Source organism: Oryza sativa, chromosome 8 (genome assembly GCF_034140825.1).
Source record: "Oryza sativa Japonica Group chromosome 8, ASM3414082v1".
NCBI lineage: Eukaryota > Viridiplantae > Streptophyta > Magnoliopsida > Poales > Poaceae > Oryza > Oryza sativa.
Window position 1 is genome coordinate 22165966 of NC_089042.1, and position 25288 is coordinate 22191253.

General features: G+C 40.2%; 3 protein-coding genes across 8 annotated transcripts; 2 read left to right on the plus strand and 1 right to left on the minus strand.

Annotated features, from left to right (window-relative positions):
- The first annotated feature begins 6630 nt into the window (after positions 1 to 6630).
- Positions 6631 to 8018, plus strand: LOC9272028 (uncharacterized). The gene is made up of 2 exons (XM_015793163.3): positions 6631 to 7243; positions 7457 to 8018. Exons 1-2 carry the CDS (start codon positions 6855 to 6857, stop codon positions 7641 to 7643), a joined length of 576 nt encoding a protein of 191 aa, XP_015648649.1. The 5' UTR covers positions 6631 to 6854; the 3' UTR covers positions 7644 to 8018.
- A 1981-nt stretch (positions 8019 to 9999) lies between these two features.
- On the plus strand, positions 10000 to 10317 carry LOC136351596 (protein SENESCENCE-ASSOCIATED GENE 21, mitochondrial-like). Its single transcript, XM_066303781.1, has one exon. The coding sequence runs from the start codon at positions 10000 to 10002 to the stop codon at positions 10315 to 10317; it is 318 nt and encodes a 105-aa protein (XP_066159878.1).
- A 1250-nt stretch (positions 10318 to 11567) lies between these two features.
- Positions 11568 to 21312, minus strand: LOC4345728 (AT-rich interactive domain-containing protein 4). 6 transcript variants are annotated; one of them, XM_015795079.3, is made up of 17 exons: positions 21079 to 21312; positions 20863 to 20984; positions 18941 to 19159; positions 18677 to 18868; positions 17647 to 17700; positions 17092 to 17180; positions 16749 to 17001; positions 16599 to 16655; positions 15570 to 15601; positions 15031 to 15166; positions 14773 to 14946; positions 13729 to 14304; positions 13492 to 13629; positions 13269 to 13367; positions 12165 to 12265; positions 11990 to 12080; positions 11568 to 11893 (listed from the first exon to the last, which is right to left on the minus strand). In XM_015795079.3, the coding sequence occupies exons 3-17, from the start codon at positions 19103 to 19105 to the stop codon at positions 11765 to 11767; spliced, it is 2286 nt and encodes a 761-aa protein (XP_015650565.1). In that variant the 5' UTR covers positions 19106 to 19159; positions 20863 to 20984; positions 21079 to 21312; the 3' UTR covers positions 11568 to 11764. The 6 variants fall into 6 exon arrangements, with proteins under 6 accessions (XP_015650565.1, XP_015650567.1, XP_015650569.1 ...); XM_015795081.3 differs by having other exon boundaries at positions 18941 to 19170; XM_015795083.3 differs by having other exon boundaries at positions 20833 to 20984.
- Between the last annotated feature and the right edge of the window lie 3976 nt (positions 21313 to 25288).

Below are 25288 nucleotides of genomic sequence, written 5' to 3' on the forward strand. Positions count from 1 at the left end.
ATGAAATATTTTGTGAAAGTTACCGGAGTTTTGTGAAATTTACTTTCTTATTTATGATCTAACTTTACAAAACATGTTAAATTAACAAAACTCCTGAAAATACGAGTTTAAGGAAAGAATGTCAGGATAACATGTTGTCTTCTCTTTATTTATTAAAATTTTGACAGACGAATTAGGATTTAACACAACCGCCAACACACACCATGTTGAACCAAGGTTGTCAGTATCCCGATTCGTATTCTAGTATCTTACGATACTACGATCCTATCAAGCCGAAACGATACCGATCCCACCTAGTATCCTAATTTTCATAGTATCTCGATCCTACTATTAATTACTACACGATCCTACGGAATCTTAGGTGGTATCCCGATTCTACGATCCCTACGATACTACAAAATATTATTTAAAATAACATGGTTTGAAAATAATGTAACTAAATATGCTCAAATTTATATGAAAATCAGTTAAATATATCAAAATCAACGTGGTTTCTCTTTAATAAATGTCTCTATTTGCATGACATATACCATTACTACATTATTTTATATAGAATGGCTATATATAATTAATATAAATATTAATTAAACTTAAAAAAAGAAAAATCTCATAGTATCCCGATACTACGATACGATCCTACGATACGATATTACTTTGAGCAAAACGATACTACCTAGTATCCCGATCCTGATAACCTTGCACTGAACATTGCTTGTCCCGAGCAAAGCTAAATGACAAGGGTAAAATAATATTAATACATTCATAGGGATAAGATGTGAATCTTACCTCCTATCAAATGATTACCGAAATAAATTATTTCTTGTTTTTTGCATTTGTTCTCCACTTATTGTTTGATCACGTTGACTAATCCAGAGAACTACTGACACTGTAACCTGAACTTTAAATTGGTGGACAAAAGTACATGTTCACCTGTAAATCATGGTCTTGCCGTTTGCAGCCATTGGCTCAACAGGTGAAGATTATTGAAGAGTGGCATCCACTTGGGGGGCACGACACGAGGTTCTTGAGTTTGCTTACTGCTGAGCACAGAACCAAATCAACCAAAAAGAAAGGAAGATATTGAAAATGCTTGTTTGTACGACTTTTTTGACCTAGCTTGGTGTCAAAAGCACTAAGCTAGGCAAGAGAGAATCAGATAACTAATACACAAAGGACCTTTTTTTCTTATCACCTACTTGCATTAAGCATGTAAGAGTACTAACCAGTAGCCAGTAGACCTTGCTCAAGGCTTGTTTGGGGAGCTTAAGATTCTGAGAAGTAGCTGGTTGGTAGTCAACTTTTAAAAATCTAGAAAAGCTGGGTTTCCCAGCTTTTAGCTTCGAGTGATCATTAGAAGCTCCCCAAACATGCCCTCAACAGCTGAAGCGGCATCACTGATCAAGAATTGGTTTGCCAATTTGGCTTCTTGTATGCACTTACTACTACTGCTGTGTACGACTGTACGATTGAATATGCATGTCTTTTTTTGGCTTCGCGTATTGGAATTATTTACTCATGATCTAATAGCTTAGTTTAACACAATATCACCAATTCTAAGATTAATGTGGAATTTCGATGATTAAAACTGACTGGTTGAATTGAAGCCATGATCAACTTATTTTGTTTTTCCTTCTTGATTCACCTGCGCGGAAGTGAATTGCATTACGAACCCCTTCCAGTGCTATGAGATCAATCAGGCTCTCTTTAGAGTTTCGGGATTTAGCATAGGAATTAGTCATCACTTGTTCTCAACGCCTTCTCCTTCTTTTATATGCGCTGGTGAGGGCTTGGGGGCAATCCGGATAGGATTATGATTTGTTACCATCTATGATTGTAACATTTTATCTCTTATCTCTTATTTCTTATTTGTTTCTTCCCTGTTAGAGATGAAAACATTGGAATTATCTCCTCCCTAATTATATCAGTAGGGACCGATAAAATCAACCAACATCATGTAGAACATGTTGTTGGCTTGTTTGACAAGGCTGGCAGCACTTCACACTTATCAACACATATATAATACTTAATCAACAAGCTATAAAAAATGTACATGCATAGGGTTATATATTTACCATATAGTATAGGCTAATTTACATAATTCTTCCACTCCGTTATTTCTCTCTACTCATCGACATGTAAAATAGGGACAACATGTACCACATTCAACAGGAAATCCCCCCCTTCTGCCCCAATTTCAATCAGGTTTTGGATGGCTCGGACCATTTTAAGATTCGTGTTGCTCTAGTAAACCCTTTCTTCTCACCCTAATGCCTCTCCTCCCCGATGTGTGCGTGCTTGTGTAAAATGTCGTTGCCACCTCCTCCTTTCACCCCAGCATCCACCTTGTTAGTGACCTAAAGGCACAAATGACACCGATGAGACCCGCCATACCGGCCACCTCTCTTTCCTCTTTCTCCCCCTCCCCACCTTTCCTCCTCAAGCTAGACGTCGGTGAGATGCCTCCGCCCTACCATACTTCCCGTTTCCAATGGCTCCCTTGCCGTCCCCGCCTTATAATTCCTTTCTTTTCCTTCGTCCCCGCTTGTGATGCTAGCCCGCTACCCTCCTCCATCCCAGTGGCTTCAGTGTTGCTACCGGCGCCTCGCTGACGCCCATTGCCAGGCCGCCGTCTTCCTTAGGCGCCATCCCTTTAAGTCTAGGGAAACTCCCTGTTCCCCCTCCTTCTACCTCCATCCCACCCTCACCTCAACTTAAGACCCTAACTAGCTAGCGTTATCGTCGCCGATCATCGGAGTTGGAGGAGAAACCTGCCGAAGCAAGAATCGTGAAGCGGATCTAAAGGCTAGAAATTTATAAAACTTTATTTTCATTTTTCTGTCGAGTATGATTTAGCAATTCAGTATAAAATATGCACAGAGACCCCTCTCTCGTTCCCTCCGCGTGTTAACATCGTCCTCAACGACTGTACAACTTTTCTTTAGCAAGGCTAGCTATTATCACTTTATCCGTGTTCAACTGTTCATGCATAGAGCATCATCATCAGCAGTGGCCAGTTGCATGTGCTGCAGGTACAAAGCATCTTCGTGTTCTACAGTGGCCAGTGTACTTACAGGAAATAATAAGACAGACGTGTTTTCTCATCATTGTACCTATGTGTTGCGCATGCATAGATTGCATGACATGCATGTGAATGGATCGATGCTTCACATATGTGCATATGGCACGTCCACTGTTAATTTCTAGCTAGGCTATAAAAATAACAACACAAATTGGAACAGTCGCCATGGAATCAATTTATGAATCGCGTGTACTGCTTGATCGAGCGCATCTTAATTTCCTTTAGTTTGATCTTTCCTACACTTTACACCAGATCTGGTACTTCCAATATTCCCTTGAGAATATATGGAGGCCAATATATAAAAAAAGAGTAGTCTAATTAACACATGCAAAAATTAAGCTACATTGAGAATGATTGAAACTATAAGATAAGGTCTAGCAACTATATAATAAATTAAAAAGTAATTAATCGTAGCTCGATCAACTAGTTAGATATCTAGTAGAGGAACCTATTCATTTGGGTTGAAGTTCTAGACATGATACGAGTGCTCGTATTTATAATTAATTGTTCTTTCAGTACCCATCGACACGACATCGAGGCGTCTACGATGACTTTACAAATCTCAATATATCACTAGTACATAACCCCCTGTAGCTGCCGTTTGGGAACTGGCTATAGGGGTGTCGGTTTCCCAGTCGGTACCTTTGCCTCATTCTTATCGGTGCCGGTTCTAAAACCGGCACATATACTATTAAAAAATAAAAAAAAACGATGGCACCTACACTACCGCCGGCCTTCTCCACCGCCGCCACCACCACCTCGTCCGGCCTCCACGCCACCACCTAGCCGTGCCCGCCTCCGCACTGCCACCTCGCCACGTCGGCCTCCGTGCCGGCGGCCGCCACCCAACGCCGCACTGGAGGAGGGGGGAGGTCCCCTGGGAGAGAGGGGGCCGGCGAGATCCAGCGACCGCGCCGCTACCTCGCCGCGTCGGCCATCACCCCACGCCGTGCTAGAGGGGGAGAAGGGAAAGGGGGCGAGGTCCCTCGGGAGAGGAGGCCGGCGAGATCCAGGCCTACTCCACCACCACCGTCGTCACCGCCACCTCGCCACACCAGCCTCTGCGGCGGCCTCCACCTTACCCACGCCACCGCGAGGAGAGGAAGGCAAGAGGGGCGAGCCTCCGGGATGGATGGATAGAGCTCTCGATGGTAAAAATAGCCGGCTCGGTTCTATTAAAAAACCGGCACCTATAATATAATAATATAGGTGCCGGTTTTTTTAATAGAACCGTCACCTATAGTGTTTAAATTTTTTTTTTATCGTGCGGAGGTGAGAAAAGACTCATAGGTGTCGGTTTTAAATTATCCGACACCTATAAGATTGGTCCCTATGAGGTTTTTTTAGTAGTGTATGTTGGTCTTTAGAGGTGCTTTCATAGGAGTAGAGTGTGCGTGTGTATGTTTATAGAGGTAAGTGTGCATGTGTTTATGTGAGTGTATGTATGTGTATCGTGTTTTGAAAAAACAACTTATAATTGATTAGTTTGTTTTGTTGACGGCACGTATTACCAGCGATGGTTCATGCTCATGCATGCAAACACGATCGATATATTGTTGATTCGTGCAAACAATCATAAGGAACTTTGTCTGCCCGTTTCGGAACATATCCTGAGAGCTTTTCCATATATATCTCTGAATGCCAATTCAAGATATTGCTTTGCATGGGCAGCAACAGCAAGGATGCCCTCCTTGTGAGTTTCCCCCTAGAAAACGACATTTCGTATCTTTACATTTGTCATATATTGCTCTAAAGTGAAAAATATATATATAATATTGTCTCCATCTCTCACATACGTAGAGATAGTTTTTTTTTTATTTTTGAAAAAAAAAGATCTTAGAGATAAGTTGGAAATATGTAGTAACAAACAAAATAACTCCATTTTGAAAGGGAAAAGCGTACGCACGATGCTTTTTGTGCAACCATGTCTCCATTTTTCATGGTGAAAAAGACATCCACAATTATTGAGATTCCCTCTTTTATGTATTGTACACGAGCAGGAAACACGTTGCTTGAGGACAAAATATTATCGTTGCTGAAATATTTTACTAAGCTTGGGCCCTCTTGGACCACTTTGATCTGACCTCAATATTTTCATCTACTCCTATCTCACACTCAACACACGGTTTTATTCATAGGGTCTCTTTTCATGTGCACTTTTGCTTTGGTTGAACTTTTTCCCTTGGTAATAACCCATTTTTTCTCTGTTTTCAAAAAGGTTTCACTTGTGATTTAATAAATAATAGTTCAGAGAGGTGAACCTAACACATCAAATTGTGAACCAATTAACTAAATATATGCACATCTGATAGAGTTAAATCCTCTATACAAAAAATAATGTTACCATCGTATCAAAGGAAAAAAAAACTTGATAGGTTTTAGAGAGTTGAGAGATATCCGCTACCGCGAAAGCGATTTTCGTAGATCCCCTCCCCTTAATTTCGCTGGTGGCATAAATTGGCAATGTATGCAGTACATATCATTTGTACCTTTCACCATATTTTCAGAAAAGATAATCAGTTAATAAATGTTGAGAGCATAAACTAACTACTACTAACCTAAGTAGCAAAACTATAGACAAAGAGTATTTAATAGAATCGCAAATTGTTTCTGTCCAAGATTCAAGTTTGTGCGTTTAGCTTTCTTTTAAATGTCAGGTCAATGAATAATTTGTTTCCAAAAAAATCACGCGAATAGAGCTGATCAGTTTCTGAAATTTACCCAAATTAATTAACTCAGTCAATTCAATGCAATTATGCAAATCATTACTGTGGGTATGTTGGGTCTACTAGAGGTAAACAGCATAAAAAAAATCAATATGTAATCATTTTTCCTACAAGAAGACACAATGGTCCTCATTTTTCTTGTACACGTCAATCTTTATCAGTAGTACGAACTCCAATTTAGACATTCTTTGCAATATATACAACATTTTTATAGGATATTCATAATTCAATTCAATTACAATAGGAATATATCAAGAAAATTTCTCACGTTCCAAAGAAGCCCCGAAGAGGATAAGGATTCCAATGAATGACATAATATGTTCATCCAAAAGTGTTCGACATATTTTATTATTTGGTTTCTTCAAAAATTAAGATGGTCATATTTGTAGTTTCTATGTGCAAATTAGTTGTTGACCGAAACCCAAAATTTTTTTTATACCCATTGATTACAATGCATACGTAAAGTTTCTTTGTTTTATTAATTCCTCCTTAAACTTTTTTTTTAAAATTACACAGTACAACGCAGACACTCACAACGCACGCGCACTCACCCCTATGAACGCACGCACGTAAACCCTACCCCTATGAGCATCTTCGAAGACTGGACCGGCAAATCTTGGAGAGATTGACGAAGTCACCACAGGCGCCTCGCTATCGACGGGTACATCGCCTACCACTGAAAGCACAACATCGTTAAATCCTGGAAAATTCCTCCTTAAACTTGATGACTCCTTATATGGACAGTTTTAGAGAGAGCATATTACAACCTTATACCATATATTGGGCCCCAATCTCAATAGAAGATTCTTCTTCTATAGATCAGCTACTATTGAGTCATATGGAAGCAGTGAACACAAAATAAAAAAAAAACATATTTTGTGGACATGGGGTGGTTTTAAATATCCATCACTCCTCTCCCCTTCACTTCCCCTCATCCTTCCCTCTCATCTCCTACCGCCACAACGTACGCCTAGCTATTCGGCTCCAAGCGTGGTGGTCTCACCGCCTCACCTGAGGTGAGGTGATTCCACCCGCCGCCGCCGGCAGCCATGCTTCCAAGAAGCCAGAGCATCTTCCACCTCGGCGAGGAGGGTGGCGTCGTCCACTGCCACCGCGGCGGTAACCACCTCGTCGCGGCGTCCATGGGGATGGGCGGCGCCGGTGGACACTACGGCTCCGGCACGCGCGGCGGCGGCCGCCGCGCGCGCGAGCGCGAGCGCCTCGTCGTCGGGCTCCAGATCATCGTGCACAGCCAGCACCACCACGGCCGGCACGCGCACGCGCACGCGGCGAGCGTAGTGCTCAAGCAGATGGTCCGGCCGCGCGCCGCTGCCGCCGCCGCCGCAGGGCGCCACGGCGCCGTCTCGTGCAGCTTCCTCAAGGCCTGCTCCCTGTGCCGGCGTGAGCTCAGCCCTACCAAGGATGTCTACATGTATAGGTACCAAAAACCTAACAAACCTCAAGAAGACATTTATCATGCATATGCATCCATGCATGAACATGAGAAAAATGTTTTCATCCTCGAGAAAATATCCCTTCGATTTTTACATGTCATCTAAATAGTTATTAATTTTTTTTTAAAAAAATAAGATAGGTTAATATAAAATATATCACTCTCATGTACATATATGATAATCTCGTGTACATGTAGAGGTGACCAAGGGTTCTGCAGCGAGGAGTGCCGGTGGCAGCAGATCGCCGTCGACGAGGCGCGGGAGCGGGAGGCGGTGGCGGCCGCGGGCCGGCCGGAGCGGCGAGGTCTGGCTCGCCACCACAGCCCTCACCGTGCGGCGGCGCCCGTCCGTGGCAGGCCAAGGAAGACACTAGCCGTAGCCTAGAGTTATTACTATGTAGTGTTAAAGTACTTACTGAGAAGAGGAGCACGTACTACTACTGTTCATGGAGAACTTTGAGAGGAAGTTATTAGCCAGGTATGTCAATAACAGAAGGACTTTGCATATGTGTATGCATGCATAAGAAGAAGAAGATGTGATAAGAGAGTTAATTTGAGTGGTAATGAAGAGAGGTTAATCATGGAGTAGTAGAAAGGGGTTGATCAGAATATTGGGTCAGTATTTTTTGTTTCTATTTTTTGCGTGTTGTAATCCTAGAAGGGATATGCAACTTGTTGTTAGATCTGTGTGTTTGTTTGTTATACACGTACGATCCGATATGGTTGATTAATTATATTCTGGAAGGTTGCATGCAAGAAAGTTAAGTGGAGAACAATAAGAGATTCTGTGTGCTTGACTGCTTGTTGCTGTGTGATTCGTTAGGTTTCAGTTGTGTCCAACGTGTAGGTTCTCCCTGTAAACACTAGTGGTTAAAAAGGGTGCCGAATTTGATGCCTCGCTATGGAATTGGGGAACAAAGGATGGACAATTCTGTGGCATCCAAACAACTTGATGGGAAGAATCAATGTGCAGGCGAAAATGGGTTTCTTTTTCAGATAGTACAAACTACAAAATGTGAGCAGAATATCACATATATGCGTTCGTGGAAGTGAATTGTTCGGAATGTTGGAAGAAACTAGAACGACGATTAGGCCCATTGTTATATTTCATCAAATACCTATACAATCGAGACTCGGCCAAACATCTTTAGCGGTGTGCATAGTAAGATGAAATTGGGGAACAAGGATCGATGGACGATTCGGTGGCATATCCAAACAACTTGATGTGAAGAATCTCCGAAAATGGCCGGGTTTCTTTTTCAGATAGTTAAAAAACTACAAAATGTGAGCAAGATAGCACATGTGCGTTCATGAAAAGCGAATTATTCTGAATTGGAAGAAACTAGAGACGATTAGGCCCATTGTTATATTTCGTCAAATATCTTTAGCGGTGCAGTAAAATATGCAAATATTTTTCATTGGGATTACCAAACTATATCCCTACTGGAATTAGATTTATTATCATCGATCTATCGCGGTTCTTAAATTATAAACACGGATCATTAATATACGACTTGCTAAAAACGTCATATGTTAATGACCTAAGGGAGTATAAGCGTATAACTTAGAGCATCTCCAACGTACATATCGATTTATCTCACAGACAACCATACTCAAATTAATACTATATAATGGTGGGACCCGTGAAACCCACACTCAGCAACCATGAGTATTTTCCGGTGGAATCCAACAGTGAGCTCCTTTGCATTTGTATTTAAGTAATGGATCCATGATTTTTTTTATCTCTTCTGTTCGAATCAAGAAGCCTGTTCGATTTTATGTGTCAGCATGATTAGCATGTTGCAGTGTTATGGTTCGATTTTTTAGCACACTGTAGATGCTTTTAGCCCCATTTCCCTCTTAAAATTGGACTAAGAGCATCTGCGGTGTGTCAGAAAGGGATTTTATCATCTTCCATATCACTGCCCACTCCCAACTACATTCCTTTGTGCCACTTCTTTTTCCCATCTTGTTGGCACCTATAATATTGTATATGTGTATCCTCTTGTTGTCCTGTACTAACATTGGTTTGGGCTTGCAATCCAATCCACTAGTGGTTCCAAGTTCCAACACCATATGCTTGGCTGCTTGCTTGGCCATCCCCACCAACATTGTAGTAGGATTTTACCTCAACACCAAAACAAAATAAGCTGATGAGGTCACCACCATGTCATTGTCGCCAAACAATAAAATTTGCCAAGCATGAGTTTTGGAGCAAATTCAAAGCGAGTACATGTTATCAATTACCATTTTTTAAAAAATCTTTCCAGACCATCTAGCATTTTTTTTCAAACTTTTACAAAACATTATATTATACTCCCTTCGTCTCGAAATATAAGCCGTATAAGATTTTTATATGGTCTTCACGATTATATTTTGACCATTAGTTCCTTTCATAATATATCAACAAGTATTATAACTATGCAAAGCACTTTCAAAATCGAATCTAATGATACCTTATGCATCTATTAGTAAGGCCCAATTCACAATCCAAGGCCCACCTCGAGTTTAGCCGGCCCTTTGTGCTTGAATGCTTGTGCTCCAAGTCGATTCGGATGATGCGCCGCATTGTTCGTCTCCGACTCGGACTCCGGCATGCACGCCAGCGCCAGCCTATAACTGCCCACGCGCGTCGTGATCCGTCCCCCCAACAATCTCACGAAGCCACGAAGAAACCCTAGCTAGGACGAGACGGGCAGACGGCCATCCTCCCAGCCAGCTCGAGCGATATGGCGGCAACAATGGCGGCGGCGGCAGCGAGAGCCCTCCTCTCGTCGGCACGGGTCGCCGGCGCCGGCATCGCCGCCGTGAGCTGCTGCTGCCGCCGCTCCTTCTCGGCAGCGGCGGCCGCGGCGGTGAGGCAGCAAGAGCCTGCGACGGCGGCGGCGGCCGGCACGACGGCGAAGCTGCAGGCGGCGGAGGGAGCCGCCGCCGGGAGTAAGGAGGGGTTCTTCTGGATGAGGGAGCCCAGGACGGGGAACTGGATGCCGGAGAACCACTTCAACGACGTCGACGCCGCCGACCTCCGGTCCCAGCTTCTCTTCGCCAAGAAAAACTAGCTAGATATGCCCTAGATCACTGATCATTGGAGCCACCATCAAGATGATGCACATATGCAAGCGCACACACGAACGCGCACCAGAAGTCTTCATTGTGTGTTGTATTGTGGATTAATCACCAAGTAGCAGATTCTTCGTTGTGTTTTTGTGTGTGTGGAAGTAGGGATTAATCACTTCGTTCATTGTGCTTTTGTATGTGTGCCACTTCATTGTGTAAGCACATTTTTTATTCAAATTTCTGTGTTAGTTTTTGTGTGCGCGGAACACAATTTGAAATTTGTGTTAGTTTTTTCTTTTTGTTGGTTCAAATTGTGTGCGGAACACAATCTGAAAATTGTTGGTCTGTTTGTGGAACACAATTTAGAATCACGGACAGAGCTTGCCCAGTAACCCGATCAAGAAAATTTTTTAGCTACAACTTATGTATTTTCATCATATGTACACCCCTCCAATCCAAACTCAGACACTCATATCAGCCTAAACTTGGTCTAAAGTAGAGTAAATAAAGTAAGTGAGAGTAGCACATCTCTCCATTTCCTTTTAGCTCTTGGTCTAAAATAGAGTAAAGCAAACGAGTAGCACCCCTCTCTATTTCTAGAATCGCAATCCAAACTCAGCCTAAACTTGGTTTAAAGTAGAGTGAAGTAAGCAAGAATAGCACCTTTCTCCATTTCCTTTTAACTCTTGGTCTAAAATAGAGTAAGCAAGCGAGTAGCACCCCTCTCTATTTCTAGAATCGTGTTGTAGATCTTTGTATTAATCACTAGTGCCAAATTATTGTGTAACATAATTTGAGAACTGCTTGACAATACTTTCTAACTAGGAAAATAATAGTTTCGATATGCCTCAAAACAGGTCAAATTATCAATTTGCGGTATATCGTTGAACATTACTGCGCGAAGATATACTTATCGGCAGATTTATTATGCATGGAAGAATACTTCAACAGATATTTATCAACATTTGTGCATTGAACTGACAAAAATCTGCAACACACTAGCAATGTGAGATCCTTGATCTCCGGAAGCAACTAGCAACAAGAAGTAACGAAGTATGCCTCAACAAGAGGCAGATGTCTGAATCTAGAGTGAATCAAGCATGTTCCATAAGCAAGATGTACATGAATAAAATGAATCACGAATAAAAGTTATCAATGGTGATAAAGTTCAGAGACAAATCGCTTCTCCCATGTTCCCATATTACGCAAAAGGGGTAGCTATGAGCAACAGGTATCCAGCATGGCAATGGAATACACGATTGAACCCAGCAATTAATTAGAGCCTTTCTGAGTTGTCACTTCACTGATTACAATCAATATAAAACCTTTCACTAAATAAATGATGTTAATGACATAATACAGCTAAACACTACATTGTTTAAAACATGCTATCTACCAGCCCTGTCTTACCCAAAAGTGGGACAGTAGGCTAAAAAAGAGTAACAAAAATTAAATATTCCGTTGTGCAGATGCTATTCTGAAGCCATTAGCACTCTCGGGAGGCGGTGGCTTCTTCTTATAGTTCGCGAGGCTGCAGTGGGGGCAGATATATTCCAACCCATCTGTCTTCGCATAGTCCTGTTACAGCAGCAGCCCAGATCAATGCACAACCTAAATAATGAAATTATTGAAAGGAATATAAAACGTTAGATACAGATCAGGAAATATTTCTACCTTGAATGTGCCTAGCCCTTGCCGTCTATCACACCCAAAGTGCGCCCATTCACCGCACAACCCACAGTTAACCCAATCACCTGGAGCACTACTGGAAATAGTTGGAAGGAATATGTTAGATTATACCGACAGGAAACAGTTGCAACAGCACCATACTAAAATCGTGTCCTCGAACCTGTGGCAGAGTAAGCAGCATTCCCCACCGACATCATCATGTGAAAGTTCGTATTCCAACAAGTATGTCTCGTAATGTCTCTTTAACGTGTTTCCAACACCCTATTGCAACACATTTAGCACATCAGAAACAGGCAAATGAAATGGCAGCTAACATACCGTAAATAAAAGATAACAAAAGGAAACAAAAAAGAATAAATGTGTTACAGACACTATGATTTGTGGTTAACCGCTCATAGCAACTATCTGTACATTAACCGCAGAGGCTCGTGTACGGCACAAAGGACTCCAAGATCAAGGCTTTTCGTAACACCCCTAAGCCCCATCACTGCCTAATAGGCCCACCTTTTAATTATTTAAATTAAATAGAAGAAACGAAGATAGCAAGGTCATTTTCAAATATTTCTCATTCAGCGGGCATATTATTTCAGTGGGCAGAGTGTCTGCTAGCAAATACCACGAATACATGGGTTGTGTGGTTTGAGGAATAAGATGGACAATTGATGACATGGTTCTAAATATGTTATTTGTTTGGAGGAATGGAATGTGTTTGTCCATCATCAGCTCATCTCTAAAAGCACACACTAGGTAGAGAAATGAAGAATGGAGTCACTCCACCAAATTTAAGGAATAACCACATGATGGATCACCAATCCTAGATGGTCTGAAGCCCATTAGAGTGCGTTCTAGCCAAGACCACATTTAGTGTTCCATAGTGAATTTTGTCAGCAAATTATTGCAGGCAGGCCCAGTGGCAGAGAGAGGGGGAGGCGCGAGCAGGAGCTTGGCCTACCCATAATTTCTGAGATTTTCAATGCTAAAAGCTGTATCTTAAGTGATTTTAAAATGAAATTAGCACTCCTGACCCGTCGCTTGACAAATAAATCTTAGGATTCCTGGCTCCACCTGTGCAGCAAATTTTCCAGGAATAGAACGTTCAAAGCTGACTATGTGCCAAAACATGTCCCTCTTACAGGCTGACCCATATAGTAGAGTAAATCTAAGTAGCATAACAACTGAAGTGTGATAAATGGTACCACAGAAAATAACCAATTCACTGCAGCAAATCTAACAAGATTGAAACAAATATCAACTACATGCATACCGTCATTTTGTTTGTAACAGTATGGTTGCTCATCTTTGAAAAGACTTGACCTTTCCAATTTATGCCATTGCCTACATAAAATCCGCCTCTGGATACCACCTGAATGATCAATCATCATTTTCATCAGATAAATGATTAAATCAGCATTTCTCTCTCCATATTTAACCCCACAAGGCGATAAGCCCATAATTAATGCATGAAAATAGCAGCAGTGAAGACCAACCTCTTTATACAAGTTATATAAATCAAGGCGTTTTGCATTTAGTACTGCATCAGGAAATTCGGCTAGTCCTCCTTGAGGAACAAGTCGGGTGTGCCCCCTCTGAAGTAGAAATTGCATGACATCTTTTAAGAAGTCTTCCTGCAAAGGACAAGGGGAAAATATGTTTGACCTTAACTTTAGAGAGCATTTCAGCATAAAACAATAAAAAAGAATAGGAGAGATGGTAAATGAGAGTACTTCAGAGCAAATTCCAATAGGCAACCGATCACACCCATGTTTCTTCATTGGCAGAGGATTTAACGGAACAGCTGGTTCAACACGTGATGTCCCAGATGATAATTTTCTTTGAGTTGTTGGAGCAACAGGTAATGCATTATGCCTTACCGGAGGTGCTGGCAAGCTAGGCTTAACTTGACTAGCATCATGAATAAAGGACGGAGGGATACCCACAAAAGGGTGCATCTGCCGCTTCGAAGAGTGTGGAATAGGCCTCATTTTTGCAGATTTCAGCTTTGGTTTGACTACTAGGGAAGTCCCTTTCATTGGATGTTTCTGGTACTCTCCAACTCCATTTGCACTAAAAGTACTTGATTTTGACTCTGGAGTTCCCTTCAGTCTGTCCTTAACAAGGGATGCTGACCATCTTGGCAGATGAGAATATAGACCATTTACAATAGCTTCATTTTTGCAAAAGAAAAGAAGCCGATCCACATCTTGTCTATCAAACGAAGAAACTGGAGTTCCATTTACACAAGCAATTCCAAGTGGAACCAGGCTTTTGTAAGAGATTTCCGGAGCAAGATATTTCAAAACCTAGACAGTAGAAAACAATCTTCAGTTAGTGATGAATGATCCATTGAACATAACCATGTAAGGAAAGATAATTAGAATCCACAATGGTATAAAACACCATATGGTTGAGTTCACACATTGAGGTTTGACTTGTCAAGAAAGATTGGTGATACAATTAAAGAGCATAGGGGTCTTGGTAGTCATATTATGTATTAAAATGTCCAAACCACTTCTGTTTCCTGATACATGTGTTTTTAGCCCATTTTTTTTAACAAACAAAAGGTGTTCCCAGCTTTACTGATGAAACCAAAGTACAGACAACTGCAGAGGAAGAACGAGATACTTGACAGGATTTATCGTCCACAAAAGGACAACATGATATCCAAAAAAAATGACACAAAAGACCATGGGGAAATTAGTGGGTATTTTTTTACACATATTACCAAGTTGTGTTCAGCACACTACTTCAACTTTTTGAAGAAAACAAACCTGTCCTGCCCACTTAGGTAGGGTCATCCAGACTTCAAAAGTAGAAGCTCCAGAAGCCACAGATATCGAAGTCAAAGGCTCAACTGAAGATGGTTTGTCGTCCTCCCTAACTAAGACAGCACGAACTAACTGGCCCTTCTCAACAATTTCCTTTTTAATATGGTTCTCCAAAAGCTACAAAATTCCATGAAGCAGCATATGACACTGTAAATATCAAACTGAAGACTAAAAAATGCTCCATAAATACAGAAACCATACCTTGTCATCAAAACATGTTTGCGGACTGCCAGAAACAAGCAATGACACGTGTGAAGAACTGCATGTTGTGATATCACAACGCATTGTAACCACCCCATGTGGAAGAGTTTCAGCATGAAGAGGTGGAGGAGCAGCACTGAAAAGAGAAAATGTTGAGAGTAGAAACCAACTAAACATCTCTAGCAACCAAGTAATGACGTGGAACTACAAAATAAGGATAGCAGCATCACTTAAAAATATGACCACAAAAAGATAGTGTTAAATACTCTATTGTGACTATAGTTTACAAGACACCGATGGAAGCATTTAATCTGGCTACCATTTAGTTTTTTCTTTAGGGAAATATCGCCGCAGTTAACCTTTAAATTATAGGCAGCACAAATCAAGATTAGTTAATTTATTCGATATACCACCAGTTTGAGCTTTATTAAATTTGTGGTAAAAGAACATGACTCACACATGAGCTAGTATTTATAAGACACAACAGGTTGCCAGATATTGAATATATATTATATATGCCACACTGCAGCTGAAGGTACCTGACTCTGTTCTGGAGTCTACACCCTCGAATCTGGAAAAAAAGGGGAAAAATCAAACATTAAACAGGCAGTATGTGCCATATTATCTTGCTACAAAATTCATGGTGCATAAATATTAACATACAACGGTACTAGCTGAATACCAGTGTCTTGCAATAATCAACAAATATATGTTCTAAACTTTAAAGTCGTATATATTTCTTGGAAAAAAAAACATATACAATTCGCAATCCAACATCAACCAGAAATTGAAATTGACAAACCAGAAGATCCTACCAACTAAATAGGAGGTGATGGGATGGCAGACTCACCAGTCACCATCACCACCACTAAGTTTTTGGTGGATTACCCAATCTACAGCTATTTTTATGTAAATTGTTTTGGTGGATTACCCAATCTACAGCTATTTTTATGTAAATTGCGCATAAAATACATAACACAAAGTGTATAATGAAAGAAAAGATGTGGAAAGGACATAAAGCAAAAAGAAGATACTAGGTGGGCTGTCAACCAGACAGCCCACTTATATCTCCAACCCTGCCAATACTATTCCTTCTCCAGAAACCATAGAGAACAGTGATGCCATTCGTGACTCAACCATTGATTGGGATGATGAACCAGATCAACCATGAACCACAAACTGAGATGATGAACCAGGGTCGTGGGATGTGGCGGTGAACCACGAATCCGGTCACCATAGGATGTGCAACATACTCTAGAATGCAAATTCACAACTCAGAAAATGAGATTGCAACCAAGCTGTATCATCAATCTACTCCATAGCCATGGCACTATGGAGTATGGACTTTGGGACCCAGCCCCACCAGCCAGTATAGGTTGCCTACAAGTCACAATACTTGTTGGCTGCAATAATGCATACTTATAATCCGTAAGCTAACAGACTCATAGTTCATTACTCCAATCAACTAGCATTTCCATGAACTAGATTGTTGGGGTATACTATTCAGAACTCAGCACTTCTATGCAGAAATAAAGCAACACATGGTAAGTACAAGAATGGACCCATACTTCAATATTGAGCAGAGCATTCAAACCATCCTCCAGTGAGCCCAACAAACTAGCATCCTGTAAAAGAGATGGAAGTATTGGTTGGGATAAGAAAAATGCAATAATATATAAGAAAATATTACAAATTTAGGCATGACCACTAACGCTTACCAAGATGCATGGTGCTCCACAAATAAGAAGCTTCATGTTCACATCTTCATCATATATCTTTATGGCTGGAAAATGTTCAGAGCTACCTTCTTCCTCAACCATTTCATTCTCAGGAAGGAAGATATTTATCTTTGGAGCATCCCCTAGTAAACGAGGCCCAAGCTTAACACTTTGCGCATCATTATTTCTTGCACAGTACAGTCGAAAAGAAGCTTGTGCAAGCTGAAATGCATCCCATGTATGGCTGCAGGAGCTACATAAAGGAACACTCGATTATTGGATGAAAAAACAAAACTAAATGGGACTTACGATACATACAACAAAGACATGATGAATATGATACCTCTGAACAACTGATATCAAGGCTTGGCGAAAATGAGATGCTGCATACGATGAAAATGAATTTCTCCAATATAATACATATGGAATCCCCTGGGAATGAAAGTGTCAAAAACACAAATTCCAAAATCACAAATAAGATTCTGAAGTAATAGGAGAGTAGGAATTGTTGTTGAAAGAAAAAAGCTCAGTAAAACTGCAAAAAAAATTTGTAAATGTTAGCAATCATCTTGCCGAAAAATGAATAGCAATTGCTCATCTTACAAGCATATAATGATATAAACATTCCAACAATAGAACAACACCTATGCTAGACAAAATAAACTAAACAAATGCAGTTTGAGTATAGTAATTGTTTATGGAAACTAAGCTCATGCTACACATCAGAGCAATTTTTTTTTTAAAAAAAAGTATGAGGAATCATTTGGATATTTACAAGTATATATGCATCCCAACAAGCAGATTCACAACTGTGGCAAAAAGACATATGGAACAATCCACAACCTGTTCACAAATTTTTTTAAAAAAAACTAATTGAAAATATCACAAAACAAACTACCTTTAACTGAAGAGATTGAGCAAGCTTTTCCCCAGCAGGAACTTCCAAATAAACCTGTATAAAAGCTTAGACAGTAAGATAAATAGATAGAAGGAAGACGACCATGGAAAAATTGGAAAAGAAAACCGTTTATGAAACAAAACAGAAAAACAAGGAGCATAAGGTTTTAAAAAATAAAATGTTAGTAGCTACAAGTCAGACAAATATAAGTGGAATATGTAAATCAAGTTATGGGCATTAAAAAAACAAAATATTGGAATATCAGTTTTAAGAACCAAGTTGGAGCTGTTGTGTTGCGTTTGTGTTGTGATTACATGTTTAAGCTGTTGACGGAATACGATTGTTAAATTAATTGTGGAGTGTTTGAGGAATCAAACTGAGGTTAGATAAATCCTACTCCCTCCAGGTTGATAATACTTGTCGTTTTGGACAAGGCTATTGTCAAACTTTAAAAACTTTGACTATAAATAACATCTAAAATATTTGTCTTAGAAGTATGGTGACCATATATATAGACTGATCTTAAAAAGTACTTCAATAAAATCATATATTTATTGATATTTCTATATATATATATATATAGTAATAAAAAATAGTGGTCAAAGTTGTTTTTAAAGACCGTGCCCTTGTCCAAAGCGACAAGTATTATCAGTCCAAAGAGAGTATTATACAACTTCTGATTCATCCACATTTGTTCATTTTTTTGCCTCTTAAGTACGTGACCAAGCATTGCTTTTGCCTCTTAAGCATGCCAGCACCAGTATTGACATGCATCTCAACAGTTAATGCAAGGTATTAGAGGAAAAGAACCCATAAAAAGTGTTTCGGGAAATATGTGTGTCCCACAAATTCTTATAGAAGCCCTAAGAAAATTGCCCAACATTTTCTACGGAGGGAGTATAAATGTCTGTCACATAAATAAAATCGAACAGCACAATGAAACGGAAGCTTATGGTAGTATCAGTTATCATTTAATTGAAAGCTAAGAGCGCTGACCAACATTGTTGCTAGCTAAGAGTTTGGTGCTTACTATGGTCGGAAAAGGTGGACTAATGAGTGAACTAAATATCTGTGGATCAGATACATCAGCATCGCCCCAGACAAGTGTACCAATTTCTTCCTCATTCTCAAGCTGCTGACCCTGGAGGTACATCAAGTTGGGCTGCACAGCCTGTTGCGCTTTCCGGAATTGATCAACTGTGGGATTGATCAGCGTATGCACCTGCATCCCGAGCCGGTTCATAACACAACAAAAGAAATGCATCACCACAGTAAACAGCAAAAGCCTACTAACCTCCAATCTCCCAGACGAGATCAGCTCTGGGAATGGATATGAAAGCCGTGGTCGCTTCACCTCGGGCACCAGACCAGGTGGCTTCTGCTGTTTGTCTGTAACCTTCCCACATAGCACCGCAAGCAGCGTGCAGTTCACCAGTGAGCTGCTTTGGATTTGAGCCATGGCTGAACCGGTAAAATCACATCTCCCCAATTCAGCTCACTCCACCATTGAACCCTGCAACACCACTAGCAACAGCAAATCATTCATGAAACTGAGATCACCCGAACCAGTGCGTGGATCAAAAAGCAAACTGAACAGCTTAAGAGATTGACTGAAAGGTTAAATATTTCGGGTGACTGAGAACTAGCAATTCCTGGTCGTCTAGTTTTCAGTCACCTGAAAATTTAAAATGTGTCAGTCACATTTGCAACCTTTGGATCTGCACATCCAATGATAGCAGTTTGTCCATGCTATGTTGAATCAAACAAAATGGTTACAATTCCAAGTGGGCCCATTACAAAATAATAAAAAAAAAGAACAGTTTGGTAAGTAGTTTGGTCTTTTGCTTGTGTCCAGAGGATTGGCTTCCTCGTTCTGTGGGCTTTAAACACCGGCTTAATGTGTCAGGAACATTTCCGCTCTTCCGGCGAGATTTAATTGCTGCTAGTTTAGCCCAGGAAGAAAGAATATATTTGTGTAACACTTTTGGTTGTTACTCCTTCATACTTCTTTCCTAAAACTGTATGGGTAAATCTGTGCTAGCTGAACAAACATTACTTTACTGTGATAGATTGCCAATCGCAAAATATAACATGTGTATGTAATTTTCAATTTACAACTCCAATACCACCGTAAAATTTGATACAAGAAAAATTAACATGCTTCTGCATTCGACAAATGCAAACTGGAACCATCTACAAGAGAAGAATGAACATCCAACAGTACAATAATTGCATTAGCCTGCAGTGGAAATAGCACTATAATGTGCAATTCAAAAATATCAACACAATGTGCAATTTTGAATTGATTATCTTTATTTACCAGGGCATAAAAAAATTTCTTTTACCTATGGTTTCCCTAATAACTGCATTTGGTTTATTTTAAAATTGCACAAACATATAAACTGCAAGACATAACGATGAGCACTTCGCGAAGCATACAAACTACAAATCGCAATCAACTAACTGACACCTGAACCAAAATCGATTCACATACAGGCCTCACCAACATACTGCATGGCACAATGGGACAAGTAAAGATGTTCATGAAGCTGAGATCACTAAACCAGTGCACGGACCAAAAAGCAAACCGAACAGCTTAAAAAAATGACTGAAAAAATTGAATATTTCAGGTGACTGAAAACTGCAACTCCCTTCACGAAATTTCCAGCCAAAATCAGAACAAACAAGCACCAAATCGAACCAAGCGAACCGAACCGAATCGAATCGAGCAACCATACCAGGAGACCCAAATCGACGAGCGCAGCCCAAAACCCCGCGACTCCGAGCCGCTATGACACCGGCGGCAGGATGCGCTCGATTTGTGCGGCGACGGCTAGGGCAAAAGCGTGGAGGCGAGAGAGCATGGAACCCTAATTTAGCCGCCGCACAAATCCCCCTCTTCGAATCATTAATAATACAGACAGAACGAGAGGGGAATAAACGCGTGGTGAATCGCACGCGAGCCGACCCCCATCCCGTCAAAATCAAATCCAGTCAACCACTCCGGAAAAAAAGAATCTATCTGTCTAACCAAAAAAAAGGAAAACCACTGGAATTTTAACCTAAATCCACCAACCCTCCTCCCCGTCTTAATCCCTCCGCGGATTAGCAATGCAAACCCCTCAAATAATAAATAACCGAGCAAGTAGCAATCTCCAGGAAATATTTTGATTGGCCGGGACGAACCGCTCGAGCCACTGGAGATCGTAGTCGTACCGTGCACGGAAGCGGAATCCACAGCTCCTGCTTGATCCCTCCTGCGCTTCCTGTTCCCCTCGTGGCGAGGATGATGATGATGATGATGACGGCGACGACGACCGCGGCGATGATTCATTTACCTGCGGAGAGGAATAAAAACAAAGAGCACGGATTAAATTAGCTTTTTTTCTTTTCGCAGCGGGATCGCGAGGAAAAGTTGGGAGGAAATTATACGAATTCTTTTTCTGCGGTTTTTTTTTCCTCTTCCTTCTCTCTGATTCTCTGCTGCTGCACGAGTGCTTTTTAGATTTTTTTTGGCCACAGCACAGCCTAGTTGCGATCGTATGTTGTTTTGGCGATTTGGGTTTGGTTGGTTCCGGTGGTGATCGGAGGAAGGAATTTGGGTGGGGGGAATCGGGGAGCGTGCGACGCGACGCCATGTGGATTGATGTGGTGAGATTGGTGCGTGGAGTTCGTGCTGGTTCGTCGGCCTCTGGATACCGGGGGAAGGGTCAGGGCCTCAGGGGACGGGCTGTCCCTGACTTGTGAGCCCACAGGGCTTTGGGAGAATAAAAGCGAGTAGGCTGTCCTAAAATAAGTGCAATGACAAGTATTCATAAGTGCAATGACAAATATTCGTATCCAAAGTTTGACTATCGGTCTTGTTTAAAAAATTTATGAAAAAAATTAAAAAAAATAGTTTTTATCATCTAATGACAAAAAAATATTAATCATAAAAAAATTTAAATAAGACAAATAGTAAATGTTGTTAATGTTGATCATAAAAAAACTTTTAATAAGATAAATAATAAACGTTGGATATGAACGTATAAAACTGTACTTGTTTTTGAGATGGAAATCTCAAAAGAGTATTACTATAGGGAGATTTTTTTTTTGGAAAACAGTGGCGGGAATATCCCCACGGTAGATTTTCATTTCATAAATAAAAGCATAATAAAAAATTTGGGGAGATTATTTGCTATGTACACCCTCTGATTCTTTTTTACGATGGCGTCATAGATTAAGGATGTAGGTAGTACATTGATTTGATTATATTACTTTCTTACTCAAAGTTGTACGTACGATGTAATATTGATGTGATTCAACGAGTTCCTGTCTAATAGAGAAAAATAAGAGATATTCCCTTCTCCCAAAATATATTCACTCCGTTCTAAAATAGATTATCTAAAATATAATAATCTAGGGGCCTCATCGGATGGCTGTTTGGGCCAAGGCTTTTCAGCCAAAGCCCATCGTCTCACTTATTGGGCTGAGAGCTTTCAGCCAAATATAGGTAGGGCCCGCAAGGATGTTGGAGCATACAATACTCATCAATCCATTTAAGCCAAATAAGCCAATCAATGGATTTTCTTTAGCTGAATTGAAGAAGCCAACTTTGGCTTATCAGCCAAAGCTTTTGGCTTACCGATGAGGACATAGAATAATAATCCCTCCATTTACTTTTGATAGTCATATTTTTATCTTGGCACATAGACCAAGGATAAGTAATTTTACTTATCATCCATTTAAACATGCTACTAGTCATTTCTCGTAAACAAGCGATTCATTAATATTTACATTTCTCAAGGCCCATGTAGCCAATCATGTGTGGAAGAATAGAGAGTCACGCATTAAATCCGAGAAAATCATTAAGAGGATAGGTTGTTGGATTGAAATATGACTATCAAAAATAAAATTTTTAGATTTGGAAATATGACTATCAAAAGTAGATGGAGGGAGTATTAGACACAACCTTGTAAGTTAGTACTACTAGAAAAGATGCTCGTGCGTTGCAACGGGTAGAACCAATTTAATTTGTAAATAGTGTCGGTGGATAAATAATCACAACCCATTGTTTCGTTTATTCATGTGTTTATCCGGATGACTTGTTACCAAATAAAATACTATTTGTGAGAAAATCTTTTATATACATGTTCTTAACTACTCAAAAGCAAATGTTGTAAAATAAAGTACGATAAAAAACCAAAAAGTCGAATTCAAAATTAAGTTCTAAAATTTAAAATTTGACTTATAGGAATAAGCATAACCCAAACAATGAGACCTTCAAACACGAGCTCGATTTGTCGTCAGGTTCTATATCAAGTCGGGCAGAAATTGATAACTGACGAAATCATCAACTTCGATCATCCTTTATTTCAGTTGGCATGATCTTTTTGAAAGTAAAACTGATTCTTATGGATTGTTGTTATGGTATCCCTGGTAGTACGTACGAGCATGTGTGAAGACTGATTTGACATCATGCTAACATGTCCCATGAATCGTATCGTGAAATACGAATAGAATCGAATGATTTGGGCAACAACGTACGTGATATCCACACTGACTGTGAATTTTCATTCGCTTGGTATCCACATCACACGGACTCTCTTTCATAGTTCGCTCGCGAGTCGTGACTTCGCAATGCATGTTACGCATGACGGGAATTGCATACGGACGACGTACCATAGTTTTGATAAAAACATCTTCAATTTTAAAATCGTGGGCGAGTGCAACAAAGTCCTAGTCGGACATGTGGCAAGGGCAAATCACGTGCGCGAGGCGTTGCGAGCCCAATCACGGTGGGGCACAAAGGCGCGGGTAGAAAACGGACTTAGGTGCGAGCCCAATCGCTACGTGCGACAAGGGGCGCGTGAAAAGATGCATGCCCAATTAATTCGCCTGCGTCTTGATAAGAGGGACACTCTGGCATAAGAAAAAAAATGAAATGATTTGACAGAAAAAAATTAAAACCGATTTAAACACGGATGATGTACCAAAATTCTAGCAAAAATATTTTAAATTTTTATAATAGTAGAGATAAATATGTACTATGTTGTATCAAATCCAGTGGTTGCTATATCTTTGGACGAAAGGAGTAAGAAATATAGTCACTAAAAAAATCATAAAAGAAACACATGCTACAAGATATTACTAAAATATCTAGAAGAATACAATACAAATGGTGGAATCTAGATAATATGAGACGAAGTGCTAATTATATGGAGGGTAATTCTCTTTGTCATATGAAGATCTCGAGACTCGAGAGCCAAATCTGGCTGGTTTTCTATATATATGTTCTTGTAGCATCATATGTCAAATTAATATGATGTCCTCAATTGTATTGTTTTCACTCAAGAATAATACAGTAAACTTGAGGGTAAAAAAGAAACACCTACTTGAAAATATCATAAAACATATTATTTTAGAGATGAATCAAGAGATGTAAAATCCATTTTTTTTCTTTTTAAATCCATATGGATTTCTAGTAGGCATGTCTGTTGAAGGAGTTTTTAAGGAGGAATAGGAGTTAGAACTTAAGATGGACAAGGCTATTAACTACTTTGTTCAGTTAGGGGACATGAAAGTAAGGTGGGAATGGAGATTTAATCACATTGTCTATTGTATCGTGATGTTTGCTTGCTATCAAGCCATGGCACCTGGCAGGGTGGTAAACTGTTAAGTGATACCACCAACAATCACCAATTAGCCTGTCTAAATTCTCATCTAGATACCCCAAATATCATAGTTAAGTGTTAGGGCCTGTTTGGTACAGCTCCAACTCCTAAATATAACTCCAGGAGTTGAGTCTGGAGTGGAGTTGTGGAGCTGCCTAAATCCAGCTCCACAACTCTAGTATATTTTGTGAGAGAGCTCCACCCAACTCCACTCCCAGTTCTGGTGGAGCTGAAACTATTTGGCTGAGCTCCAGCTCCAGAAGGGGTGGAGCTGGAGCTGGAGCTGTGCCAAACAGGCCCTTAACTTGTAGATGGTGTACTGGTGTATCATTTTATTGCTTTTTCCTAAGTAAACCATTCACAGTATCATTGTACACAGAAATCTGAGTTCTACGCAATAAAATATCCCTAGTGGCTTGGTTATACATCCTCAATGAAAAGTGCCTATATAGGCATACAGGTGCTTAAGGAGAGAAAATAAATGACAAAAATCATCAAGTATCTCGTATTAGATTGGTATCCTAAGATGCAAGTAATTTGATGGGTGCTCCAATTGCTTCCAATTTGATACATGTAGGAAAGTCATTATTTAGGTCTAGTATCGCCTCCGACGAAGAGTTGAATGCCTACGCCAAACATCTCGCTAATCCGACATGGCAAATAACCAGTTTAGTTTCATAAGCACCTTTCTAAGCATTTGTGTTGGGATGACCTATGCGCTCCCCTCCTGGTTCCACCACCTCTTTCTCTTCCCAATTCCTGCTCCAAAATTATCCCATGAGGCGGGACACTAATTTCTCAAATTACTATATTCTCTATATTATGTATGGATTGGATAAATTATACCGGTTCTTCTCTTGCATAATTCTGATTCCATTCCATCTTAGTAGTAAATTCACCATAATTTAGCCCCTGCTGATCTCATCCTTCGATGATACTTTTACTACCATTAATAGTTATTTTTACTCTATTTTGCTAAGATAATGGTA